This window comes from Macrobrachium nipponense, chromosome 38 (assembly GCF_015104395.2).
Source record: "Macrobrachium nipponense isolate FS-2020 chromosome 38, ASM1510439v2, whole genome shotgun sequence".
NCBI classification, from domain to species: domain Eukaryota; kingdom Metazoa; phylum Arthropoda; class Malacostraca; order Decapoda; family Palaemonidae; genus Macrobrachium; species Macrobrachium nipponense.
The window spans coordinates 9,746,689-9,772,604 of record NC_061098.1 but is presented as its reverse complement, the minus strand read 5'-3'; the positions used below and the strand labels follow the sequence as shown (position 1 = coordinate 9,772,604).

Sequence of the window (25,916 nt, the reverse complement as noted above, 5' to 3'; positions counted from 1 at the left end):
GGGATGTCTTTAATTCAAGAGCGAGATTCTAACGTTATAATGACTATCAAAGGTCACATATTGCCAGGGACTGCCGTTATGATGATGGCCATAGCAGACTGCCTTTAATTAATCGGAAAGTTAGTGTCTCTCTCTCTCTCTCTCTCTCTCTCTTCGCTCCCTCTCTCTCTCTCTCTCTCTCTCTCTCGTCGTGGAGAGACTTAAAAGATACCTCAGTGGTCATGGGAGTTTGGGTTCTTTTGGGCTTGATCTCTTTATCACCCTTACGCCCCCCCCCCCCCCCCCCCCCCCCCCCCCCCCCCCCCCCACCCCCCCCCCTCCTTTTTTTAAATGTAAATAGAATACTTAGATGTGTTACGCGTTAAAATTAAATATTGTGTACTTCTGGTGATGAAGTTCACTCTCGACGTGGTTCGGAAGTCACGTATAGAAAGCCGTTGGTCCCGTTGCTGAATAACCATACTGGTTCCATGCAACGTAAAAACACCATACAAACAAACAATAAATTATACTTACAAAAGTTTGGAAACATTATTTAGCTTTTTTTTCCACGTCCTTGTCTGGGATCGTTACTCCCCAAACTTGCTTTTGGTATATCAGTCAGACCTGGTCGTATCCTGCGTAGATTTGCAGAAAGGGAGTTTGTTAGTCCTTTATTATTATTACTGGTCCAAAGTCCGTAGATTCTGAGCACGACCTTTGATGCTGCCAGTAAATTCGGAGCTGTAAGTTGAAGAGACTAGCTGTATAGGGTGCGTAGAAAAAGACTAGCTATATAGTGTGCGTAAAGAGAGACTAGCTATACAGGGTGCGTAGAAAAATGGGTAGTGTCTAATAGTAAAACATGAATAATGATTGAACCGTGACTGACCTAGTGCCAAGGAATAATCTTTGATGATCGGGAGCCCCACAAAGATACGAGTCTGTATTCTTGTTCAATATAGGTGAGGAATCCTTACGATTCCAGTGCTATTATTGCACGTAACGAGTGAAACTAATGTATGGGAATTACGTATGAAGTAAAAAGTGCCTTGGGCTCATTTTCTCCTCCCCCGTCTCACGTATCCGCTATAACCTTGAAGAACCAGGTGGAATGGGAAAAGTATACACGTAGATTCTACGTATACAAGTCGAGTCTCGTGTCGTAATTTGCAGTCGGCCCTCAAGTAGAAAATGCCTCGGAGCAATTGGGAATGACGTCGTAGGACCCCCCTCTGGGAGGAGAGGGAAAGAAAAGCGAAGGGCGTGGGGGGGGGGGGGTGCCTCTGGAGTTTGAGGTTAGAGGCACTTCAGGTTGTCATGGCCCGGCCAAGAGATAGAAAAGAAAAAGTCGTTTGGATATGATCGGTCGATGAAAGAATTCCCACTGGGCTTGAAGAATTCGACTTTTGTGTATGTGTGTAGTGTGTAATATATATATATATATATATATATATATATATATATATATATATATATATATATATATATATATATATATATATATATATATATATATAGATATATAATCAAATCCTAAACGGCACATAAAAAAATCAGAACAATTAGCTACAACTTATGTAAAAGAAAAAAAATGGCCGACTTAAAGATACATTGATAAATCATCTCTCGTGAAGTTTTAACATTTTTAACCGGAAGCTTTGGTTAATTATCAATTGAATTCCTTAACATCATTGAGACCAGTTATAACAGGAAAGCACAAGTAGTAGTTATCGTTTTTAGATGACCTAATCTGAAATAGATTTGTTGACCTATTAAACGAGTTCGTCCTTTTTGGCCTTCATCATAGTTAGTGCATTTTTTAAAATTTTCATTTACATTTTTTATTTATGGAAGCTTGCCAGTCAAGTGGACATATAAACATACATCCAGTATTTCGTAAGTGCGTTTATAAATTCATGACCCCTGTAAACGCACATTTCACTTCATAACAAGAGCCTCAAGATATTTTAAAAGACTTTTTCTTGTTTCTAAATTTAGCCTGAATTGGACGCAAGGTGGCTTCCTGAAGCCCCGAATATTATTATACTTAAGAAATTGTCGCGACTTTCATTTTGTTTCTCGTTTAAACGCTTGCTTGCTTGCACCTACCTGCGTTCATGTGTGGGGGGGGGATGTTGTACTCGCTTTCCCTTTCTCTTTCTCATAGTTTATCGCCTTTTCATTCCTTGGCGTTCTCCCTTTTTTTAAGTTTTGCCCTTTTATCTCATTTTTTCTTTTGGATTGTATTTCATTTGTTTCCACATTTTATATTTTATTTTACACTCATCTAGTGTGAGTGTTTTATTTTATCGTCATGATATAAATTGTATGCTCTCTGTCATGAACGTGTTCACTCCCTCGAATAAATAAGATTTATTATCATAACAAATCCTTCAAACAGTTTTATATATATTATTATATATATATATATATATATATATATATATATATATATATATATATATATATATATATGCCATCAGAAAATGATTTATGGACGCCATATTCTCGTTACATGCAGTTATAATGCGCCTCGGTGGCGTGGTCGGTATGGTGTTGGCCTGCCACCTCGGTGGCCGAGAGTTCGATTCTCAGGCATTCCACTGAAGGGGGGGGAGGAGGTTAGAGATGTGTAGTATTTCTGGCGATAGAAGTTCACTTTCGACGTGGTTCGGAAGTCATGTGTAAAGCCGTTGGTCCCGTTGCTGAATAACCATTGCCTGGTTCCATGCAACGTCAAAACACCTTACAAACAAACAAACAAGCAAAACATGCCGTTATAACTTACATCATGGGAAGGGCATGGTGGTTTTCCTATACCCCTTAAACACTCGAAACGACGTCTGCGAATTGCATATAAGTGGTGGTACGTGATGACTAACAAGGGGTTGGAGGGGGGGGGGGGGGGGGTGGGGGGGGGGGTGGGGGGGGGGGGGGGGGGGGGGGGGGGGGAGGGGGGGGGGGGGGGGGGGGGGGGGGGGGGGGGGGGGGGGGGGGGGGGGGGGGGGGGAATGTAGGTCATTGTAATGTGAAGTGCAGGAAGGGATGGGCTTTGATGAGCCCAGATGTTTGTGCCCTTTTTGTGTCTTGCTATCCTTCTTTCGCTTACCCTAAAGTAGAAGTAGTTGGTGCCGTTTTTTTAAGGGGGGCCGGGGGAGTAGGAAAGCCCTATGAAAAAAGCGTATAAAGGTCTGGAAAAGGTATTTCACGTTGAGTGGAAGTACAAGAATTTTAGGATAGGACATTCATGATTTATTTATTAGAATGAAAATGTAAAAAAAAAAAAAAAAGAAAAAAAAAATTGCATATTAACAGAACAATTATTTATAATAAAAATATAGCGTATTTATTTTATTTTTCGGTGGTGAAACAACGCCCTGTTTGAGCGTAGATTTTAGCAAGCGCCCCGTGTAAGCTGGAGGTCGGATCACGCCTTTTCAATTTTTTCCCCCTCCGTTTTTATCAAAGGAAGAAGTTTGATTTTTTTCCGGTTGCATTGAGGTAGTATTTCGCGTTTTGTTCTGTAAGTAAAATCATAACTTGCAGCAGTATTGTATTATATTTAATCTCGAATAAAAACACAAAAACGGGTTTTTTTGTTTTCACATAGGAAAAACAAAGACCTTTATTTATTTATTTATTTATTTATTTATTTTACAAAGGCAAGTTGAGAAATTAGTTGGTTGTCATAAGATTTATAACTTACCAAGTTTGACTCAAAGGTAAAATTGAATTATAATTATTTAGGGCATATTTTTTAAGCAGCAGCAGTATTCTCCGCATCGTTAATTGGCGAATGTCTTGGATCAAATGACACAAGACCTGACCGATGATTGTTGTAATCAAATATCCGCAAAAGTCATTCAGAAGTATTATGGTACTGGATGGCAGCGTCGGCAGATGGAAGTTGACCCATGGGCCAATCACGTCCCACTTGTGAATGGTGAAAGGAAGAGATGCCAAATGTCACTTGATGATTTCCCAGGCTCCTGTGGAGGTACTGGATAATAATATTCACTGCAGTGTATTGATACGTTAGTTGAGTTATAAATTCAAATCAAATTTATTTCTGGGACGGTGTGATAATGTTATATCTGGGATGGTATAAAAAAGTGTGAAAATGTTTTTATTATCAGCTTACCTAGAATCTACTGGTCACTTTTTACCAAATACGTATGTAATTGTAATAGCCACAATGTCCTTATAGCTTCTAGTTCTAGATGGTCTTAAATATACATACGTACATCCATACAAGCTTGTATATCACCAAGGGTAATTAACTACGGCAAACGCCGCTCTCGTGGGAATCTGTGGAAACGACCAGAGGTTGGTTGAAGGGTAAAGTTAATACTATTTATTTTGATACCTCTATGGTTACATCCGTAGATGGTTACATCTCTCGTCTTTGTCCTTGGGTAAGCAAACCCACTTCCCGTTACGATCTTTTGTCTAGGGGCGAGAGAAGCTAGAGGCCGTTATTGTGACCCTTCTTTTTTTTTTTTTATTGTTATATTTCCTCCTCCTTCCAAGTCAGTCGTGACTGGAAAGAGATTCCATTAAGAACGTGTGCGCATGCGTCTCTGGTGGTGGGAATGTGAGAGAAGCTTCGCTGGGTTCAAGGACAGTACTATAGCGTCCCCGGATAGATGGAGTGAATCCTCTCTTTCCTTATAATAAGACCAGGGGTTTCAGGAAGTCGGCTGTGAGAACTTTCGTGTCTTGACGAAAAAAAAGGAAAATAAAACAGGTTCGTGACAACGGTGTCGCTGGAGAGAGAGAGAGAGAGAAGACGAAGAATGGAGAGAGAGAGAGAGAGAGAGAGAGACAGAGAGCAGTTTTAATTAGAAAATGAGATTGTTTTTTATGGACTTTTCATGATGGCTAAAAAATAAAATATAGTTTGCCATAACCATGTTTATCCATCGTTCAGAGGACAGAACAAGCGAATGTGGTGGTGGGTGGTGGTCCAGGTGTAATATACCAATTGAATGTCAGATGAACGAATACAACCATTGAACTTCAGTTGAATAGATTTTGAAGTCGCGATGTTGTAACTGTGATGAGAGAGAGAAAGAAAAAAAGACAGAATATTATAGTTTGAGTAGATTGGTTTTATATTTTTTTATTTCTATTTTTAAGTAATTTCCGGGTCAGATTACTTATCTTCTCTTAGGATCACGAGATGGACTTGAATTACTAATTGGATTGCTAGAAATATAAAATTGCAATTTCTTTTTCAAAAAACGTTAAAAAACCTTAGCTTTCAATTTGACAGAAGATCAAACGTTTGAGGTTCAGAATTTAGAAGCTTTCTAATCAAAGATTACTCTCTCTCTCTCTCTCTCTCTCTCTCTCTCTCTCTCTCTCTCTCTCTCTCTCTCTCTCTCTCTCTTATAAACCAAGAACGGAATTACTGGATCTATCGAAGTTCAACAGAGACCGAATCACATTGTTTGTGGAGTCGTGAAGATTCGTTTTCAAATTGTTACTTATATGATTTTTATTTGTATTCTTTAATATTATTTTTGGAAGTTTTGCCCTCTTTTTGATGACTGATTTTTCTTTTAAAAAATTGTTTCCAAAATCGTCCAAAAATATGACAATGACTGTAACAAAATATTAATTAATTTTTTTAAAAACTCATTACAAAAGTTTCCAAAAATAGGACAATGACTAAAAAAATAAAATAAAATAAAATAAATCACTTATTTTTGTTTTAAAAATCATTCCAAAAGTCGTCCAAAAATAGGACATGACTAAAAAAATTATAAAAAAAACGTGATTGATTTTTTTTGAAAATCATTTCCAAAATCGTCCAAAAATAGGACAATGACTATAACAAAAAAAGTTGCAAAAAAAGTGTTGCAGTTTGAAAACCTCTTCTTCTGTGACTTACAAGTTGAGAGGAGAGGAACTCAAGTAGGTGTCCTTGAGGGGTGATGTGATGATGATGATACATTTCCCTCCTTCCTCTGTCTTACTCCTCCTCCTCCTCCTCCTCTTCTTCCCCCCCCCCCCGTCCCCCCCCCCTCCTCCTCCGCCTCTTCTTTCTCTTCCTTCTTCCTCCTCCTCTTCTTTCTCCTCCTCCTCCTCTTATTCTTTCTCCCCCTCCTCCTCTTATTCTTTCTCCCCCTCCGCCTCCTCCCCCTCTTTTCTCATCCTCCTCCTCTTCTCCCCCCCCCCCCCCACCCCCCCCCCCCCCGTTCTCTTTCTCCCCCTCCTCCTCTCCTTCCTTTTCTTTCTCCTCCTCCTCCTCCTTCCTTTCTTGTTTCTCCCCCTCCCGCTCCTCCTCTTCTTCTTTCTCCCTTTCTCCTCCTCCTCCTCTTCCTTGTTTCTCCCCTTCACCTCCTCCTCCTCTTCCTTTTGTTTCTCCCCTTCCTCCTCCTCCTCTTCCTTTTGTTTCTCCCCTTCCTCCTCCTCCTCCTTCTTGTTTCTCCTCCTCCTCCTCCACCTTCTCTTGTTTCTCCTCCTCCTCCTTAGTGACGAGTTAAGCATCATCAGTAAATCACAATCGAAGGAAATCCCTCTCCATAACTCTTCATTGCAACAGAGGAACGCTGAAGGGCATCTCCGGAAATCCACGCTTGGGAAGACTTGTTCTTCTATTGCCTTTTGTGTGTGTGTGTGTGTGTTAAGGAAGGAGGGGAGGTATTGGGGGGGGGGCGGTGGTGGGGGGGGGGGAGGTCTTCTGGGGCCTATAGGCTTTTGAAGGCTTGAGTGAAAGGCGTAAGTAAAAGGCTTGGACATTTGGTTATATTTCTGGGAAGAGATTGGCCGTTATGTTGAATTGCATTTTCTTTTTTATGTTCTGTAAATTGATAGTTTATTATAATCTTTTATGTTCTTCAGTGTTCATTTCCAAACCGTACTTTGATTGACGTTCGTAGGTTGGTTTCTGAATTCTGTATTTTTTTTTTTTTATTAAGCATATATACTGCTTATTCGTATTTTAGATTTGCCATTCAATTTTATTGTTAATTTTTTTGTTTCTAATTGCTGTTTTTTTCTGTTTCTAATTGCTGTTTTTTTTTTCTGTTTCTAATTGCTGTTTTGTTTTTCTGTTTCTAATTGCTGTTTTTTTCTATGTTTCTAATTGCTGTTTTTTCTATCTATTTCTAATTACTGTTTTTTTATATCTGTTTTAATTGCTGTGTTTCTCATATCAGTTCATATTTATTTTTGACAAACGGCAAGTTAAGAAAGCATTTTTTCCTCTTCATATTTATGTGGCGTCTCGAACGCAGACGATTTTTTTTTTTTCGTTTTTCTAATATTGAACGATAATGTGACAGTACTTTTGGTTTTTTTTCGAAACTGCTCTAGTTTACTTTTTTTTTTTTTTTTTTTTTTTTTCTAGCGGCTCATTTCCGCTTTGTCACGTAATACATAGGCGGGATTGCTGTAACGAGTATATATAGTATTCTATATTATATATATATATTATATATATATATATATATATATATCTTATATATATATATATATTACCAGATCCAAAGTAGTGAGCGGGATTTAGGTCTTTATGGGTCATTGTTTTGCGAAACATTTTGCAAATTGAGGTTAGGAAATATTATGACCCACTACATCATGTGAGTGAAAAAAAAAACTTGCACTTTTTTATCATTCAAAATGTTTTCCATTTCATCATTGAAAATATTTTCCATTGTATCATTCAAAATTTGTTTCCATTTTATCGTTCAAAATGTTTTCCAGAGTCCAAGCATTACCCTAAAAAAAATTCTTGTGGGTTTTTGATTTACTCCTACATTTTTATCTGTTTGCTTATGTACTCGTTCATTTATTTTTTAATAAGCGAACTCTCTTTTTCTGCATTTCCTTCTACCTTTAACTTCTTTCAAATGAACGCTTTGATATTCTGTGGAAGCTTCAATTTCAAGTCAATGGCCTCTTTGGGCTGGTTCCATTTGAATAGCGTTTATTTTATTAATAATAATAATAACAACAACAACAACATCCATTTCCTTGAAGATTGAAAATACTCTTTCGAGGAGTTAAAAGTGTACATACACCGTGGAAATACACAGAACTTTATTGCATATTTTATTCCAATTTTGTAGAGATTAAAAAATAAAGGAATTATTTAACTGATTTTAAAACCCCTTACTAAATGTAGTGCAGCCTTCTCAGATTCTTTGGGCCCCGTAAATCCAGCTAATCACAAACGTTGTTGCCATTTTGGTTTAAATTCGCGGGAATTGTGCGAGTTTACCTACCTGCATGGTGTTTTTAAACCCCACGAGGGTGATTGTCCGTGAATCTTGTCTTATGGTAGCTGTGGCGTGCAGTCTTCGTGTGTGTTTTTGTATGTGTGCGTGCGCGTGTGCGTTTGAAGAGGTGGACACTAAACACACACACACACACTTTCTCTCTCTCTATATATATATATATCTCTCTCGTGGTTTTAACGAAGAACCCTGTGTACTAAATGCTATGCTCCACGACAAAGTACATAAAGCCTTGAACAAGAGTCTAAGAAGGTGGACGGATGTGTGGTGAGCGGGCATATGATTAGGAAGTTTTGTGGACAAAGAGGGTGGGGGGGGGGGGGGGGTTAGGGGGAGGAGGAGACTTAGCAGTTGTTGAGAAAGGCTACTGGATATCCAGGTAGCTCTATTCTGACGTAGAAATAGAGTTGGTTGTTTCCTCGTAGTGATGAGAGGAACAATTGCTTTCTGTGTATTGTATGCGAGTTGACAGATCGGTGGAATATATTATCTCCACAAATGTTCATCCATGATTCTGAGTCGTTCTCTCTCCACAAAAATTCATCCATGATTCAGAGTCGTTCTCTCTCCACAAGAGTTCATCCATGATTCAGGCGTTAAAAACGGATTACCCATCATATATCGACATATCTGCATCTCTATTTAGATTGGTTATGATTTGTACAACTTGTCTGAAGTCTTTTCACTTCTCTTTAGTTAACTTAAGTCAAAGAAAAAAAAAATTGTTGCGAAAACTTTGTCGAAGTATGTGGGCTTTTCGTGACGAAAGAGTGTTAGCCTTCAACAGGTCTGTTATGACTTTTGAAAATGGCGCGACCTTTCCCTTTAAAAAAGCTCTGCGCCTGCGCCTGCGGCCTTTGCCAGAGGGGATGACTAAGCATGTCTATGATCGTTGCCACCGCTGACATCGAACTATGTAGGTAATGATCTCTCTCTCTCTCTCTCTCTCTCTCTCTCTCTCTCTCTCTCTCCTGCTTGCGCATGCTCGGTAAGCACTCATGGCTTGTTTGTGCGTTGTGTTGTTTTATCGTCATCATTAATCATGGTAGAAGGATAAATTAAACCGCTGTTTTTCTGATGGTTTTCAATTGAAGTTTGCCTCTGTTTAGTGTTATTAACACTCCTTTGCGACGCCGTTGTTGGTCGGTCAGTTATCCAAACCTAACACGTTCTCTCCCCCCCACCCCCCCCCCCCCCTCCCCCTCCACACCGGACGTCTTTCGACTTCCAAAGTACTACTCGTTCAATGTTTGCAAGTGAAAGTAAAGCCCGGTGGGTTGTTTTTTATAAGTGCTGAACTGGTTTTTAAGATATTGCAAACGCGCGTTTTTTTTTTTTTTTTTTTTTTTTTTTTTTTTTTTTTTTTTTTTTTTTTTTTTTTTTTTTTTTTTTTTCCTTCGTGTAATTTCAACTTTTCGTATGAGCTTCAAGTGTATTAAAGTAAAGGTAACTGTAAATATTTTCTATTTTTCAGTCCAGTGTGTTAGAAAGTGTATATAGAGATCTTGGTGGTACAGAAACCAGAGCCAAATGGTGCCAGATCAGTTGATATATGTATTTGAAAAGGGAATAACAATAAAAAGATCAAAAATGAAATCATGATACAGGAATGTCAGTCATTCCTTTGATTGAATGTCAGTCATTCCTTTGATTGAAAAATTAGGAATTAAATACAGGAATGTCCATTGTCCATCATTCCTATGATTGAAAGATGAGGAATAATGTAGGAATGTCAGTCATTTTCACGATTGAAAGATTAGGAATTAAATGTAGGTATGTCAGTCATTCCTATGACTGAAAGATTAGGAATTAAATATAGGAATGTTAGTCATTTTTATGATTGAAAGATGAGGAATAATATAGGAATGTCAGTCATTCCTATGGTTGAAAGATTAGGAATTAAATATAGGAATGTCAGTCATTCCTAGGATTGAAAGATTAGTAGGGATTAAATACAGGAATATCAGTCATTCCTGTGACTGAAAGATTAGGAATTAAATACAGGAATGTCCATCATTCCTATGATTGAAAGATGAGGAATAATATAGGAATGTCAGTCATTCCCACAATTAAAAGATTAGGAATTAAATGTAGGTATGTCTGTCATTCCTATGACTGAAAGATTAGTAGGAATATAGGAATGTCAGTCATTCCCACAATCAAAAGATGAGGAATTAAATATAGGAATGTCAGTCATTCCTATGATTGAAAGATTAGGAGTATTATAGGAATGTCAGTCATTCCCACAATCAAAAGATGAGGAGTTAAATATAGGAATGTCAGTCATTCCTGTGGTTGAAAGATGAGGAATAATATAGGAATGTCAGTCATTCCTATGATTGAAAGATTAGAAATAATTAAGGAATGTCACTAATTCCCATGGTTGAAAGATTAGATGAAACTTCTAGTGTGAAAAAAAATAATGTTAATCCCATTTAAACAACTTAATATGCTTCATTTGCATTAGAATAACATACTAATTGTGCAAAAATACGATTAACATAAGTTGTGTCATGGTTTACTTAACATAAGTTGTGTCATGGTTTACTATGGCTTTTAGGGACTTGAGGACTTAGATGGAGGTCGGATTGCCTATTTTTAATATTTATGAAAATTACTTTTACTTCATGTCTTGTGCTTAATAAAGCAGATTTCTCTCTCTCTATCTCAAGATTGTTGCATTTCATGTGTTACTGTATTTTACACAATGTTAAATTTCTTCTATTTCAGATTCCGTCAAAACCTGAGCTTCGACATAGAGAAGTCCGAATACTTGTGTCCACTCTGCGAGGCCCTTTGTAACACGGCCCTGCCCTTGCTTCCTGGGGTGACCTACACGGCTGCTAAAATGCGAAATACCCAGGACGTGCCACCAGCCATCTTAATGGCGGATTGGCTGAAGGGACTGCAGGCTGTGCTCAAGTTAAAGGTTTGTTTTTTCTCCTGATCCTTTTTCAAGTTTTCATTAGGCCCCTGGCAGTATAAGGGTGTAAAGGTTGCCTTTCCCCCCACTGGCCTCTGCATTCAAGTTATTAGCTTTATCTAATATCCTCTGTCAGTAAATTTGATTTCTCATATTGTAATTTCGACCGCCTGCATGGTTTATGGTTATGATCATTGATATTACTACTTATGTTGTTTATTTTTGCTATAGATTCAGTTATGTTTCGTTTGTTTTATCGTAACCCTTCTTTTAGTTTTTGTCTTGCAATTATGTCTTATAATCATAACTTGACATCATTCAGAACGTTCACAGAAGGAAGGGATGCTGGCTCATCTTATGTTTGGGTCCCTTCTGGATGATGCTGAATGAATGAAAAGAGAGAAGTTTTTGGGGCCGCATATGTAGGTGCAAACATAGTATGTATGAGAGTGCAGTAGTTTGGAAATGTGCAGATTGTGTATGCTGTCGGTTTTATTTATTTGTCGTCATTTTTTATGTCGGTCAACTTTTTAAATAATTCTCTGGTAGTCCAAGAGAATAACTATGACATGTTTATTTATTGAGAATTTAACAGAAGTTTAGAGTTGTCTGATAATTGAATTTTGATTTAATGTTAAGTTGGTTTTTGGTCAGTTCGTAAGAATGGGACTCGAGAGCTTTGTATAAATGAACGTGTATATATGTACACAGCACATTCACACTGTTCGTTCTCAAATTTTTGTTGCTTTTAAGTGATGAATATTATATTAAAGAAAGCTAAAGTAATTACATAGCAGTAAATAGAGGGACTATGAATCCTAAGTTCCTTTTATTTAGGGTTGGTTTCTACATTACTTCAAATTTTTAAATCTCTCCCATTTGTTTTCGTTTCCCCCTTAGGGGGTTAATGCTGTCAGTTCACCCAATGCACCCCTTGTGGTGCACTGTAGGCATTACTTAAGGTTCTTTACAGCATGCCTTCAGCCCCTAGCTGCAACCCTTTTTGTTCTTTTAACTGTACCTCCTTTTATATTCCCTCTTTCATCTTACTTTCCAACCTCTTCTAACAGGTGATTCATCGTGCAGCTGTGAGATTTTCCTCCTGTTACACCTTTCAAACCCTTCATTGTTATTTTCCGTTTAGGCGCTTAATGACTTCATTGGTCCCGGTGCTTGGCCTTTGGCCTGAAGTCTATACTACTATTCAATTCAATTCATTGACTTCCATTTCCCTTGATCCCAAAAACTTTTAAGGGAGAATCATTGCTCACTTCTGGATTAAGTGACACTTTCTTTCCCTTTTCTAGCATGTTCACCTTGCCGACGGAAAGCATTTTGTTTCATTCTTCTGAGAGAGCTGTAGATAGAGCTTGAGGGGAACCCTTCAGAAATTGTTTTGCATTTCTGTTCGCCAAAGCAGCGAATTTTGATACCTGGTGCCTAAATAGCTACCAGTTAACTAATTGTTATAGTTATTTGGTAGCTAAGTGGCTGTCTTGTGGTAGAAGTTGTTTTTACACATTTGGTACATCCTTGGTTGAACATTTTCTAGCTTATCCCGTAATATATATATATATATATATTGTGTGTGTGTGTGTGTGTATGTATTTATGGCAGGGGGACCTAATGATGGTTGTGAGTAAGTTGCTGAAACAGCTGTGAATAGAAAGGAATAAGCTGGAATATCACATCAGTAGTTTTAGTTTTTGCTTTAGAGTTGGAGCATCAGATTCAATATATGTAGTATATATTTTTATCTATCTATCTATCTATCTGTTTATATATATCAGAGAAAAGGAACAGTCCATCCTGATCTTTAAGTTACAGGAATCTTGAGAAAAATGTGAGAGAATGAAGAGCCTTTCGAGGCTGGCCATTAGTGTAGGAACAGTTGCACCCAGGTAAAGCAATCCTAGGGTTACTGTTATTTCATTTGACTGCCACCCAGTGAATAGAATTTAAGTTGATAAAAGAATTGCCTAGAAAATCAGAACCTAACAGAATGATGGGAAAGGAACAACATGAGTATATTCATTTTGTCTTTTTTGAAATGGAAAGCCTCATTTATTTTGAAACTAAGTAGAGATAGTTATTTGAAAGCTCTGGGGTTTCTGGTTGTCTTTTTATTTCTTATTTGTTGGATGGTTTAAACCTTGTTGCAGTGAATGTTTGTTCTTTCGTTGTTAATAAGAAATCTTTCGGCAGAAAATACTGGTCATAATTATTGGTAGGTCTTAAATACTTATTTACATACAATCCCTCATCTTGTTTCCTTTTTTATATATATGTAATTTTAACAATGAAAGCATTACTACTGTTATATAGGTGTCAGTTTTTGTAAACTTTCTGCTCTAATTGTAAGAGCAGATGACAGGAGTACAGTTGATTTTATAAAGGTGTTCCATGAAGGTTTTGGTGAAAAGCTGTTTGAATTTCCCTTGGATGCTTTGGCAAAAAATAGAATTAATATTAATCATAAATTTTTGGGAGTCAGAGCATTGTTTTTTCTGGTGCTACTGTGGTTAGTGTGTAAAATTTTTGCCATGGAAGGTAATGCATGAAGAAGTTCTTTTATTTGTGCAGTATGAGAACTGACCACTTATAGTAGTGTGAATTATAATGGTTTTTATCTACTAATACAGTAATTATAAGATGGTTTATTGTGATTTTGTAGGTATGATTTTTCCCACACACTGTTTTGGAGTACTGTACACGACATCTTCCCAGACTTGCTCAAAATTCACATACATTTATACATTATTGATAGAATAAGCAAAGCTGAGGAAGAATGTGACTGATCCAGAAACTTTGGCTTCAAAAGGACTCATTGTTACTTTTTTTGATTTTGTTAACAACCATTTTACTTGTTATGGTATTTAAGTCAAAAATTTATTGTTCAAGAAAATAAGTATCAGAAGTTTTGAGGCCAAAGTCCTATTGTACTTGGTGTGTCGAGTGTTTAACTGTGTTTTGCATGGTGTGCAGACTGTCGTGATGTCAGGAGTACGACCAGATGAGGAAGGAACCTCCCAAGATGACGTGGACATGGAGGCAGCACAACAGGGAGGTTCGGTAGTAACCTCGGGGTCCGTGGCTTTTGGCATTACCGTACCGACAACGGCAGGCTCTGTGGGTGGTGGGGGGAGTGCCTCTGTTGTAGTATCTAGATTAGTCCCAGGGACTGCTGCTGTAGACCGGCATCAAAGCCAAGGGGCAGGGGGGCAGAGGGGTAGGCCACCGCACTGGCCAAAATTACATCACCACAAAAAGCATAAAAAGGTACTTTTATTTTTTTGTTTGAAGTTCAGTTTTTGTTTTGTTAATCTTCCAGATACTTGCACTTTGAAATTTTTATAGCCAGACTATTTTTTTTTTCTTCTTTTTTGTTTTAAGAACATGGTACATTTTTTCTTTTACCTGCCCAAATATCCACTCCAGACCAAAAGGTAGGGTGTAACATCTGGGATTGATTTTTAAACCATGAGATGTTGGTGATTATTATTTTATAAACAAAAGAAAAAGAAAAAGTTTACCTGGTCTTGCAGGCATGGTTTTTCTGACCAAATTTTAATGTATACAGTATGTATACTTTTAATTTCTCATTGTACTGTATATCTAGTTATGTATTTTATTCTTGCTGCTGTATTATATAATCGTAGTACATTATTAGAGGGTAACTTCATTGTCTAAGCAGTATATTCCCAAGATTTTAATTTAAATTCATCAGACTGTAAGGGTAACATCTTGAAGGAAACTGCATGGTAGCATTCATTGGGTTTGGCTGTAGCCATTAAGCCATGTTTTTTTTTTTTTCATATATACTACATGATTGAAGAATTTACTTTTTTCCCTCCTTTTTTTTTCCTAAGCAAAATGTTCCATCTCATACTGTATTCCATTTTCATTTTTGAAGTATACAATGCACTTACATTCATGTTTAAAGTATAAAATGCATGTGCATTCATATATAAAGTACAGAATGTATTTGCATTCATTTTTTAAAATAGCAAATGCATTTTTATTAATGTTTCAAGTATATGTACAATGCACTTTCATTCACCTTTGTACCCATTGCTTTTCATAGGGAGGAGATGGAAAAGAAGAAAAGGATGAGCTACAGAACTGTGCCGAGGGAATTTGGACATCGGCTCCTTTCCCCAAAGTCAGGCTCGAGATCATGGCTTTGTCGTCACTCGAAGCTGCCGATACATTTAGCTATTTGTTCAACCATCCAGGGTCGACTACCATACCAGTGATAGAATCCCATACATCAGACATGATGGCAAATTTTGCACATGCAGTTTATATGGTATGTATTTTTTCCATTGAAAACAAGTTCTTTTGTTTCCTACTGAAAACTCCTTATTTCACTTGGAAATTATGTAGATTAAACACTAACTTCCTGAGGTCTGTAGGTCATGTTAATTGACAGTGTTCATAGCATTTGCTCCCCATTTATTCTTTTAATTACCAGGCCGTTTCATATATTGAAGTTATTTGGTTTTGTTTGTTTTCTTTACTTGCTTAATTTTTTTTTAAATTAGGAATTAGTTTCTGGTAAATTATGACAGTCTCCTTTTTTTTCTCCTAAATTAAGACATTTTTTAAAATGAGAGTATATGAATGTCATATTTTTCCATTGTCCATTTTCCTCCAAATCAGGAATTAATCTCCAGTAGAGTATAACTTACTTGTTTATTTTTGCCTTCCTTGCAGCATGGTTTAGGTGTAAACCCCAACTTCTCTAGCAGAAGAATTCCTTTAATGGTTTGGGATACTGTTGCTTACACCATTCACACACTGGAGCAAACACAGCGTAATGCAAATCGCGCCCTTCTAACAGCACTGTCGTCTCGTCAACATGATTGTCTGGCTGCCCTTGTGAAATTTGCAGCTCACGTGCCATCTTGTGTTAAGAAGAAGCAGGTTAGTTTGTCATTGCTTATCTTCTTTATATGTAGTCAGTATAACTTGCAGTATTTATAAATGTACCTATTACTGAGTTGGGATGTACTCTTTCCATTTCTATATTACCAAAAGTAATTTCTTGTTGCTTTCCTCTCAAACAGCACATTGAAGGAGCAAGTTTGCGTTTATTAAGTGTTGTCTTGGAAGGTGGAGAGTCTGCGCCTTGCTTCTTAGAATGGGATACATTCAGTGTTCTTGTTACTCTGAGTCTAAGCTTACCGTCAATTTTCCCTAACATACAGGGAATGGCTATTGGCTCTGCTCAGGTAAGTTGGTTGAAAGAATTTTATATATTTATATTGTTTTCGTTTTAATATGTTTTCATTGTAAGTTACATAATAATTCTCGTGTACCATTTGATCTTAAAGTGGCATAAATATTACTTAGGATGAGTTGCAAGTTTCTCATTGTTGTACAATAAGCTTGTCTTGATCCCAGAAGTATTGCATGCTTTTTGGGTAAAAGCAGAGATCTGTGGTTTGGAACCCATCATAATGCATTGTCAACATTTTCTTTTTAATTTTTCATTCTTAACCTATAGTGGTTATATTAATACAATTCAGGAAGCTTGATTCTCATCAAGAAACCTTTTAGACTTGTTCTTTCTGAGTCTTCAAGTTTATGATATGTAATTGCAGGATCTGTACCTCCTTCAAGTGTGCTTCTTAGCTCATCTTGTACAACTTCTCATCACATACGAGCCACAGAATACTGAAATGGATGTGGACCTTGACTATGATAATAATGAACTGGTTGAAGAACAGAGCAGCAGCGGCACAAATAGTGATGCCTCGTGGCTGGTGTCCGTTTTGACCTGTTGTAGGGCATTAGCTAACTTACCTCCCTTGAATGTTGATCCTCAACACCTCCTTGACTATATCAAAGAAAATAGGTAGGTACTTCTTTATGTCTGTGATATTAGGCAATATCTTTTTTACACTTGACAGTTTTTACTAAGTATACATAATAAAACTGGCTTGCTTCCTTTATTATTCCTTTGTTGATTGAATTTGTACATATTTCATGGTAAAGTAAAACTTAAATTGCAGTTCCAATTAATGACATTGTTAGATTTACTATGTACTATAATATTTATGATGGCTTACGTTGGTCATATTTTTCCTGATGTTAAATATCTTAATTGTAAGGGCCCAGTTTTAGTCCTTTTTTCTTAAGAGAAAGAAAATTATGTAAGTTTCTATTATAATGTGTGTATTAATTTTACAGCTTGCCTTTCTTGAGATGTTGCGGCCTGTTCTTCCATTTCTTAACTGAAGTCCCTACTCCTGAGGAACTACAGTCATCTGTCTGGGTACCAGAGTCAGAGTTCTACTGCCTTCTTCGATATCTTGGATTGTCTATGAATAGCCTTAGGTCAACGTTTGACAATCCAGCATTAATGGAGCTAGTCAACAGGTACTTTATCTTTGTGGACATTAAATTGCATTACTTTGGGTTTTATATATCTGTAGGAAAAAATTTGTATTCTTATTAGTGATCTAACATTCCGGGATGTTCAGTGAAAATTTAACTAAAACATTAAATGTCCTACTCCAGATCTTGGTGTGAATGTTTTGCATTATGATTATCTCGATGTGGATGCTGTAGAAAACTTTCTGTAATTTTGATGATTATCTGTATTCAGATCTTCCCAGACTATACTACATAATACTATATATGCAGTTGAATATCTTAAGCCATGGGTTTTGTTTTGTGAGCTTCGATACTTGACAGTTTTATCAGTGTTATTCAAGCTGTGAGTAAATTATGGACCGATCTTTCTTGTTATACACATTGATTTGTTTTTACCTCTCCTTCAGATGGTGTAGTGATAATCGTGTTGGAACCTTGGTAGCTGGTGCTGGTAGTGAAGGTTGTGTTCAGTCATGGACGCGTATTAATCAGCTCGTCAGCCTGCCTCCAGACTACTCTGAATTGATCAATACTGTGTCACAGTTTCCATGTCCTGCATCTTCAGGGGATGACTCAAGAACACCTACAATGTGTCTTGTGTGTGGAAAAATGCTCTGCTCGCAGGTAAAGAGAAAGTTGACATGTTTACCGAACTCATTGCTTATGTAGACACTTAATAGCCCCCTTATTTTTATTTTTGTAAGGTTATTTCATTTAGTGACTTGAAATATATTTATGCCACCATGAATATCAGACTGTCAAAAATGAAATCACATTGGTTTTATAGGGGGTTTGGCTTTTTTTAGTCTTAACCCAGTGAAGTGTATACCCTAGCATTCCGAGTAGTATAGTAAAAGATGAATGTCAAATTTAGGGAGAAATTGTGTAAAACTGGTGCAGTGTTTATACAGATGTAACTCAGTGAAGTGTAAATCATAGGGGGTTCCTGGATTACTGTAGGGAATGAGGAGTGCGAAAAAAATTCCCACAAAAGGTTATGTTACATTAAAGAAGGAATTGGGTGAAAGGGCTGTGTTAAGTGTACTAGCTGCATAGAGGGTAACTAGGTGAAGTGTATACCTTATAGATCTGGTATTATTGTAGTGAATAAGGAATAAAAAAAAAAAGCTGAAGAAATGTTTTATTAAAAGTGCAGATGTATGAAAGGGATGTGTTATATGTACTACTGTCTGTATAGAGATGTAATCTAGTCAGTTATATGAAGAAAAGATTTATTTAAAGTGTAGATGTATGAAAGGGATGTGTTATATGTACTACTGTCTGTATAGAGATGTAATCTAGTCAGTTATATGCATCATGAAGGAAAGTTAGGTTTGGACTGCCAGTAAGAATTCTGTGAATGATAAAAGCTGATTGTGGTCCTGGGCATACAATATAATTGGGTCAAGTGCCTTTCAAAAGTAACAATAAAAGGTGGACAGCACTGATGTCCTAATGAACCGAGACTGCACATCTTGTGAATGATGAGGACAACCAGTTTGATCTCATTTTGTGTTGCAAGTACAGCAAATATGTAGACAGGAGATGGACTTGGCTGTACTCTTAGCCCTACAGGATTTTGAGCCCAACAGATACAACTGATATGTTGAAATGGGTGTTGCTACTTCCCTTACATGCAACTTGGCTAGGGTCACATGCCTTGCAAGGCATATTTAGCTGAATAGATTCTGTTATTAGGAAAGATGGATATGGCAAATATCTTGTGCCTTGCATGCAGCTGTAAATTAGATCTTTAGTACAAATTTTACAGATTTTTCTTTTAACTCCTTGTCCCTGCCATTTAAATTGTAATGCAGAGTAATATAAATGATTGTGTAACAAATGTGCTTTTTCAGACACAGGAAAAGGGGAAAGTTGAGTTTGTTGTTTTGTGTCCATTCAATTTGAAAATGTGTCTAGGGTTTGTTTAGAACACAAATGTGGCCAGTGCATGTGATTTTTTATTCATTCTTTCTGTACTCAAATAAATATATATATATATATATGTGTGTGTGTGTATACGTAAAACAATTGTAGATTCCTTGGCATTATATTTACTTTTGGTATTTTAGTTTTTGTTTATTGAAATAATTTTTTTGTTTTGTTTTGTTACAGAGCTACTGTTGCCAGACAGAATTTCCTGAAGGTACTCGACAGATGGTAGGAGCTTGCACTTACCATGCCCATCATTGTGGTGCAGGAACTGGTATTTTCCTAAGAGTGAGAGAGTGCAAGATTTTATTGTTGTCGGGAAGAATTAAAGGTTTGTCATTCTATTTCCTATTAGGACCTTTTAATTATATTTATTTATTTTTGAGTGCAATAAACCAGTTTGGGGTTTACTTTTAAATTTACTGAAGATTCTATTTGAGTTTGGAATGTAATGAAGTTCTTGTTTTTATCCATACAGCAGAAAAACCCTTTGAAAGATACAGAAGCTTGGGTAATTTAACAGGGAAGTGTATGATGTAATTTGTTCAGTGGGACTACAGTTTTAAAATCACTGTAGAATTCTGTGATATTTTTACTTGCAAATTATTTTTATGTCCCTTTTCAACTGACTACTTATAATTTCTTTCTCAGGATGTTTTGTCAATCCACCATATTTGGATGAATATGGAGAAACTGACCAGGGCTTGAAACGTGGAAATCCTCTTCACCTGGATAACACTCAGTATGGGCGATTACATGCCATATGGCTTTCACATGCTATACCAGATACCATAGCCCATACCATGGAGAGTAATTCCAATGTTGTGGCAACTGAATGGCAACATCTCTAATGTTTGCAGCATTATCCTTATCACTGCCTGCCAGGACAGGGCCTTTCAATCCATTTCCAGTAAGGTTGGTGTGGCATTCGTTGTACATAATCATAAAATCTTGGTACACCTTCCTTAGACTTGAGCGGAATTTTTTGTATTTACTTTGGGCTTTTGAAAGCCCATGCACCTTCATTGCCTATTTGTCAAAATTTTTATGGTAAAATCATAATTTGTATACAGCCCTATGTTTAGATCCTCTCTCTCTATGTTATTGTGGCTTGAAAGATCCTTGGCAGTTTTGTATATATGTACTGATTTATATAGGTTTGTAGCTGGAAAAGGAAGTGTTCCTAAAAGTTTGGAGAAAAAAATGAACTAAAAGTTAGTAATGTGATTACTAATTATGAAGCTTATACAAATTTGTACACAAAATAATTATGGAATATTTACACAGTAATGTAGCATTTAATTTTTTTATTTGACATTTTTAGTAGAAGTGTGGCCATATTCTTCTAACGTAGGTAATATAGTTAGCGATTTGGTTTGTTATGAGTTTTCAACTACAAAAATTATATTTAGTGGCAGAGTTATTAGTTATTTATTGAGTATTTATAAGCTTTTTAGTAGTTTCATTTTCCCTGGAATGAATACTTTTCAAATAACTGCAAGACCCTGAAGAAAGTTTTTTTGGTGCCATCACTTTTGTAAGTATTTTAAATTATTAGAACATTACTTGCAGTGGTCATTACGATTCTGATTAGGTAATTGTAACACCACACTGTAAATTGATGATAAAATAATTTTACCAACTGTGCATGTTGCAATAAGGTATTGTCTGTGATACATTATCAAAAGATTGTGAGTGACTTGATCAAGATGATACTTTTTTATGGTTTTCAAAAAGTCTCTCTGACTCCCTTGGTGCTTATAAATGATGATTATTGTAATTAGGCAGTCATTTTATCCATTTGTGTTCCTCTTGTATAACCAGTGACAGGAGCATGAGGTGAGCAATCTCAGTGGTATAATAAATCAGAAACATTTGAGACAGTGTAGCTTTTTTTTTTTTAAGAACACAAGTCATGACCATCATATTCATGTTTTTTAGTTTTAAGGAAGTTATAATAATGCATATTTATTGAGGAATCATGTTTTATTTTGCTGTTTAGCCAAAATGGTTAGTTTTTGAAAGGCAGAATACTTTTATCTTATATCTTAAGAGGATTGTTCCTTGGTTTCATTTTTGAAATTTGGGAAAAATCATATGCAGGATATTACATATATTTTGTTCTATATTCTTTACAAATGTGTCAATCCTAGTAGTTGCACTGTACTTAATCTGTGGCAGCATTTCATAACTGAAGCTTTAATTTGTAGAATTTCATAATTCTAATACCTAAAGTATGTTCTGTGAAAATAAGACCCAAATACTTGCCAGTAACCATGACAGTGTTATTGGTTGTGATAGGTAGGAGTAGAACTTGAAATGAAAGGGATAAAAAACTGGAACATAATGACTCAGGCTTAAGTAAGCTGCCACATCCTTGTACAAAAAATTAGAGAATCTTCATATAGTGTCACATTCAGAGCACTGTTGTTTCTTGGCATCATGTAAGGATGCTTATGTAGGGAGATTTTAATCTCTGCTGTAGATAGCAACTTGAAAGTTCAACTGTAAGCCTGGGTATACATATCGTGGCTCACAACTTGGAAATATGATCCCTTTTTATTATTTCTTAAGGTTACTGTATGTGCCCCATTTTGTAAGATCATGAATCTGTATTGTATGTTATCTCTGTTACTGGATGTGTGAATATTGCAATATTACATTTGCCTTGTTTCAAGGAATTTTTTTACAAGAGAAATATTGTATAAAATTTATTTTCCAAAATATGTTGTAGAAAAATCTCTTGCTAACAAAAGTAGTCTGGTTATTTTTTTTAATTTATATTGATGCAGTAGATGTATTTCTCCAACTCAGTGCATAATTAGGAGGGAAAATCGTAGAATGTTATTTAGTAATGACAGTCCTAGCTTCTGCTAATTCCTTGTTGTAGAAAGAAAGGACTGATTTGACACTACTTAATGAGATTTAAGAAAAATCCTTTATTCAGTGATGTAGTTTTTCCACAATAGGCCGTTAACAGTGAAAAATTCAGTAGGTATAATAATCCTGAACTGGCAATATTAATTGATAATTTACAGCTTGATACCTTGCCACTGTCACGATTTTGATAAAGGCAAAACAACTAATTAAAATGAATAGTATGTGGTGCAACAGCCATGATCATTTAAGGAGGCTGGTGTGGAAAACCAAAGGATTTATAAGCGCCTCGGTGGCGTGATTGGTATGGTGTTTGCGTCCCACCTCGGTGGTCGCAGGTTCGATTCCCGGCCATTCCATTGAGGAGTGAGAGATGTGTATTTCTGGTGATGGAAGTTCACTCTCGACGTGGTTCGGAAGTCACGTAAAGCTGTTGGGCCCGTTGCTGAATAACCACTGGTTCCATGCAATGTAAAAACACCATACAAACAAACAAAGGATTTATAAAAATGTGATATAAATGGTATTTTTGATGGGTGGAAATTCTGATTCTTTCTGTATGATTTGAATTTATATATTCTCATTTCGGATCTTTAACGTTGTTTTAACTTTATCTTTAATAATTTTCAGTCACATTACCAGACTTCTGTAGGGCTTACCCAGTGTGAAAGGTGAAAATCAGAGTAAACTTGAAGAAAGTGAACAGCAAAATGGGAAGAGACTTATGGGAAAGATAGTAGTAGTAGTAGCTGGTTGTGATTTTGATAAGAAAACAATAGGCTTTGAATATGGAGTGGGAGGTGAAGGTTAGGGATAATTCCTAACTTTTGTTCAAACTTCACCTTCTTTGTACTGGCTGTGCCATTTTGCCACCTATGTTGGTACTATACTTTTTTTTAGCAAGTTCTTATTGATGTGAATCACTCTCTTACTACAATACTTTTTGCTGCCATAACTCAACTTGAGCTTGGTGACCATTGATAATTTTGAAGCCTAAAGTTTTACCATGAACTAGGTTTTAAGCAGAGTAATCTTGTGCAGGACTGATCATGTGTATGTGGACAAAGTTATTAAGAAAATACTTATGGCTTTGAACTCCTCTCCACAACCCTTGAACATCTCTGATGTTTGCTCAATTCTTTGGATATGCTCTTAGAAAACAAGGACAAAGTTTACTTTAACTTGCCCATCAAGTAGATCTTTAAAATCACTGCCTGCCTACTTCATAGAAATTTTGTAGGTCAACCATTGACAGCAGTGTGTAGTAATATATGTAGGTAGGTAATCTGGTATAACAACTTGGAATAATAGTAGCTCTGTAGGTGCATTTTAGAATTTTTTTTTTATCTATCTACTTGCTAATTACATAAATCTGTTACTCATGGAAGGGGCAATATGGATGTCTTTAATGTCACATACACCTATACAATATATTCCATAGAAGGTTGTTTCTCTGCATCATAACATCATCTCTAGATTAACCTTCTGACCCTGTCATCATGACCTGATCATCTATGATATCCTAGAATGAGAATCCATAAATTGTAATCCCTACAAGTGCACATCAGTTTTCCTGAGTAAGTCAATCGGTCTACTGTAGCTAAAAAGGACTAGATATTTTTTTTCAAGTGTACTGTATCTTTTATGGAAAGAAGTTGATGTTACACAGCTTATGACATAACATGATGTCTATATGTACAGTACTATTTTCTGAGATGACTTTCACCTGAGTTTATTATGGAAGTGTTTGGAATCTGCTGACTTAACTTTTTTTGTAACGTGACGTAGGACCATTGCAATTTATTCCACCTGCTGCATTTTCTTATTACAATAATTACACATTGAATCAAGGGAAGAAAAATCAGGAGTGAACATTCAGCTTGAAAGTTATTTGTATAGGCTGTTCATGCACAGATACATGGACAAAATTGATGCTTCTATCCTGTGGAAAAATGTTAGGTTTGTTATAATTTCACTTGCTACATGTCAGGATTAAGAATAATTTTTCTTTTTACTGACCTTTTCTCATTGAGAAGAGTTGTGTAACCCTAATAATTTTGTATGGTAAGGAGCAAAATAGAAAATGGAAAGGAGTGGAGATTTAAGTATTCAAGACTGCTTTTGTGTGTATAAAGCCTGTTTTCTTTCTTTGAATTGTTTGTGTTTTATATCATTGTACTTTTACATCAGTAGAAGTGCAGTGTTACTATACTTGCATATTGCTTACAATATTGCTCTAGATGGCAATGTTTGAGAAACATTTATGTACACTTCATGAGTATGATCAGCTTATGTCATGAGGGGGTTACAACAGTACAAGACTGAAAGGGTTCAGTTGTCGAGTCAAGCACTAACTGATGTTCCCATTAGATATTTTTGACCCAACTTTTGATGCATGAGGTCATAAAAACCCAGTCATACTAAGTTAAGGACACTGAAAATGAACTGTATTGTTTAGGTATAGGGTTTTTTATACACAGGATCATTGCATAATACACTTGCCTAAACCACAACTTGTGTGCAAGTCTTTAGCTACAGTACATGATGGATTTTAAGGAACTTGTATTAATGTAATGTTTTTCTTTTCTATTATTGTTATTTCTCCAGAAAAAAATGCACTGGCTTGGCAAAAGCTGGAAGCATTCTGTATCTGGTATGTAGAAGCAACCGTATACTTTAAAAGGAAATTCATTGTAAATTTCTTACATTATGTATATAAATTTTAATAATAACACTCTTTTCATTCAACCTCTACCATTCTTTACTAGCAATTTGGAAGACTTATTGGCCCCAGGTTTTTCATTAACAAAATATAACCAATCTGTATTTCTTCAGGCTGTCACTGAATCGTCTCAACAAACTATATACTAACGGTTGGGCTGGCAACCTGGGTTGGCCCTGACCCTTTCATTGTGCTTGCTGCCATGTCTGTTCCTCTCTTTAACTGTGAAGGACTGGTCAATGCTGGTAAGGAGGAAGTCACAACACCTGCAGCTCAGCTACCAGGAACACTAGTGCCACTGGAGGATCACTTGCGGCAGAATGGTTCTTCCCTCCTTTCTCCTGCCAGCAAGGAGAGGAAGGAAGCGACTGACTGACAACCTGGAATGTTAAGTGTTGACCATTCCAGAAGTAGGTTTTCAAAGGATGACACCTCCCTACTGGCTTTTTCATCCTAAAAGAGGAATGAGCAAATTTGTGGAACTTTGGGAAGCTGCTACTCATGGGAGGGAAAGAGCCAGGAGCAGTGAAAGAGGGAGTTAGTCATCCTTCCCAAAATAAACCAACAAACACTTCTCATCCTTCTTCCACTTAGGAGAGGACCAAGATGCTCATATTTTATAGCACAAGGTTCGATTATAATCCATGCCTCCACAATAAGAACAATCTTGTTGATCTATCAAAAGGGGAGACAGGAAATTACTTCATGGTCACCCACAGCACACATACTGACATTGGTCATGTTTTTTCTCCATTCAAGAGAAACCTAGAACAAGACACCAAAAACCAGGCAGTGTGTATACAGAAAGCAGAAAGGGACAATGGTATCAGGCTACTCATCCCCATTCAAAACC

General features: G+C 36.6%; 1 protein-coding gene across 5 annotated transcripts in view; it reads left to right on the top strand.

The window, feature by feature from the left end:
- LOC135209616 (E3 ubiquitin-protein ligase UBR2-like) overlaps positions 1-25,073 on the top strand; it is a 97,432-nt gene extending 72,359 nt beyond the window's left edge. For 4 of the 5 annotated variants that reach the window (XM_064242317.1, XM_064242318.1, XM_064242315.1 and 1 more), the window contains exons 22-31: positions 10,959-11,157; positions 14,137-14,430; positions 15,236-15,460; positions 15,868-16,077; positions 16,221-16,385; positions 16,758-17,011; positions 17,347-17,535; positions 17,940-18,156; positions 19,648-19,795; positions 20,116-25,073. In XM_064242317.1, the coding sequence (XP_064098387.1) occupies positions 10,959-11,157; positions 14,137-14,430; positions 15,236-15,460; positions 15,868-16,077; positions 16,221-16,385; positions 16,758-17,011; positions 17,347-17,535; positions 17,940-18,156; positions 19,648-19,795; positions 20,116-20,315 (2,101 nt within the window). In that variant the 3' untranslated portion in view covers positions 20,316-25,073. The remainder of the gene's footprint in view (positions 1-10,958; positions 11,158-14,136; positions 14,431-15,235; positions 15,461-15,867; positions 16,078-16,220; positions 16,386-16,757; positions 17,012-17,346; positions 17,536-17,939; positions 18,157-19,647; positions 19,796-20,115) is intronic. The other variant, XM_064242319.1, reaches the window with a different exon arrangement.
- Positions 25,074-25,916: the final 843 nt, after the last annotated feature.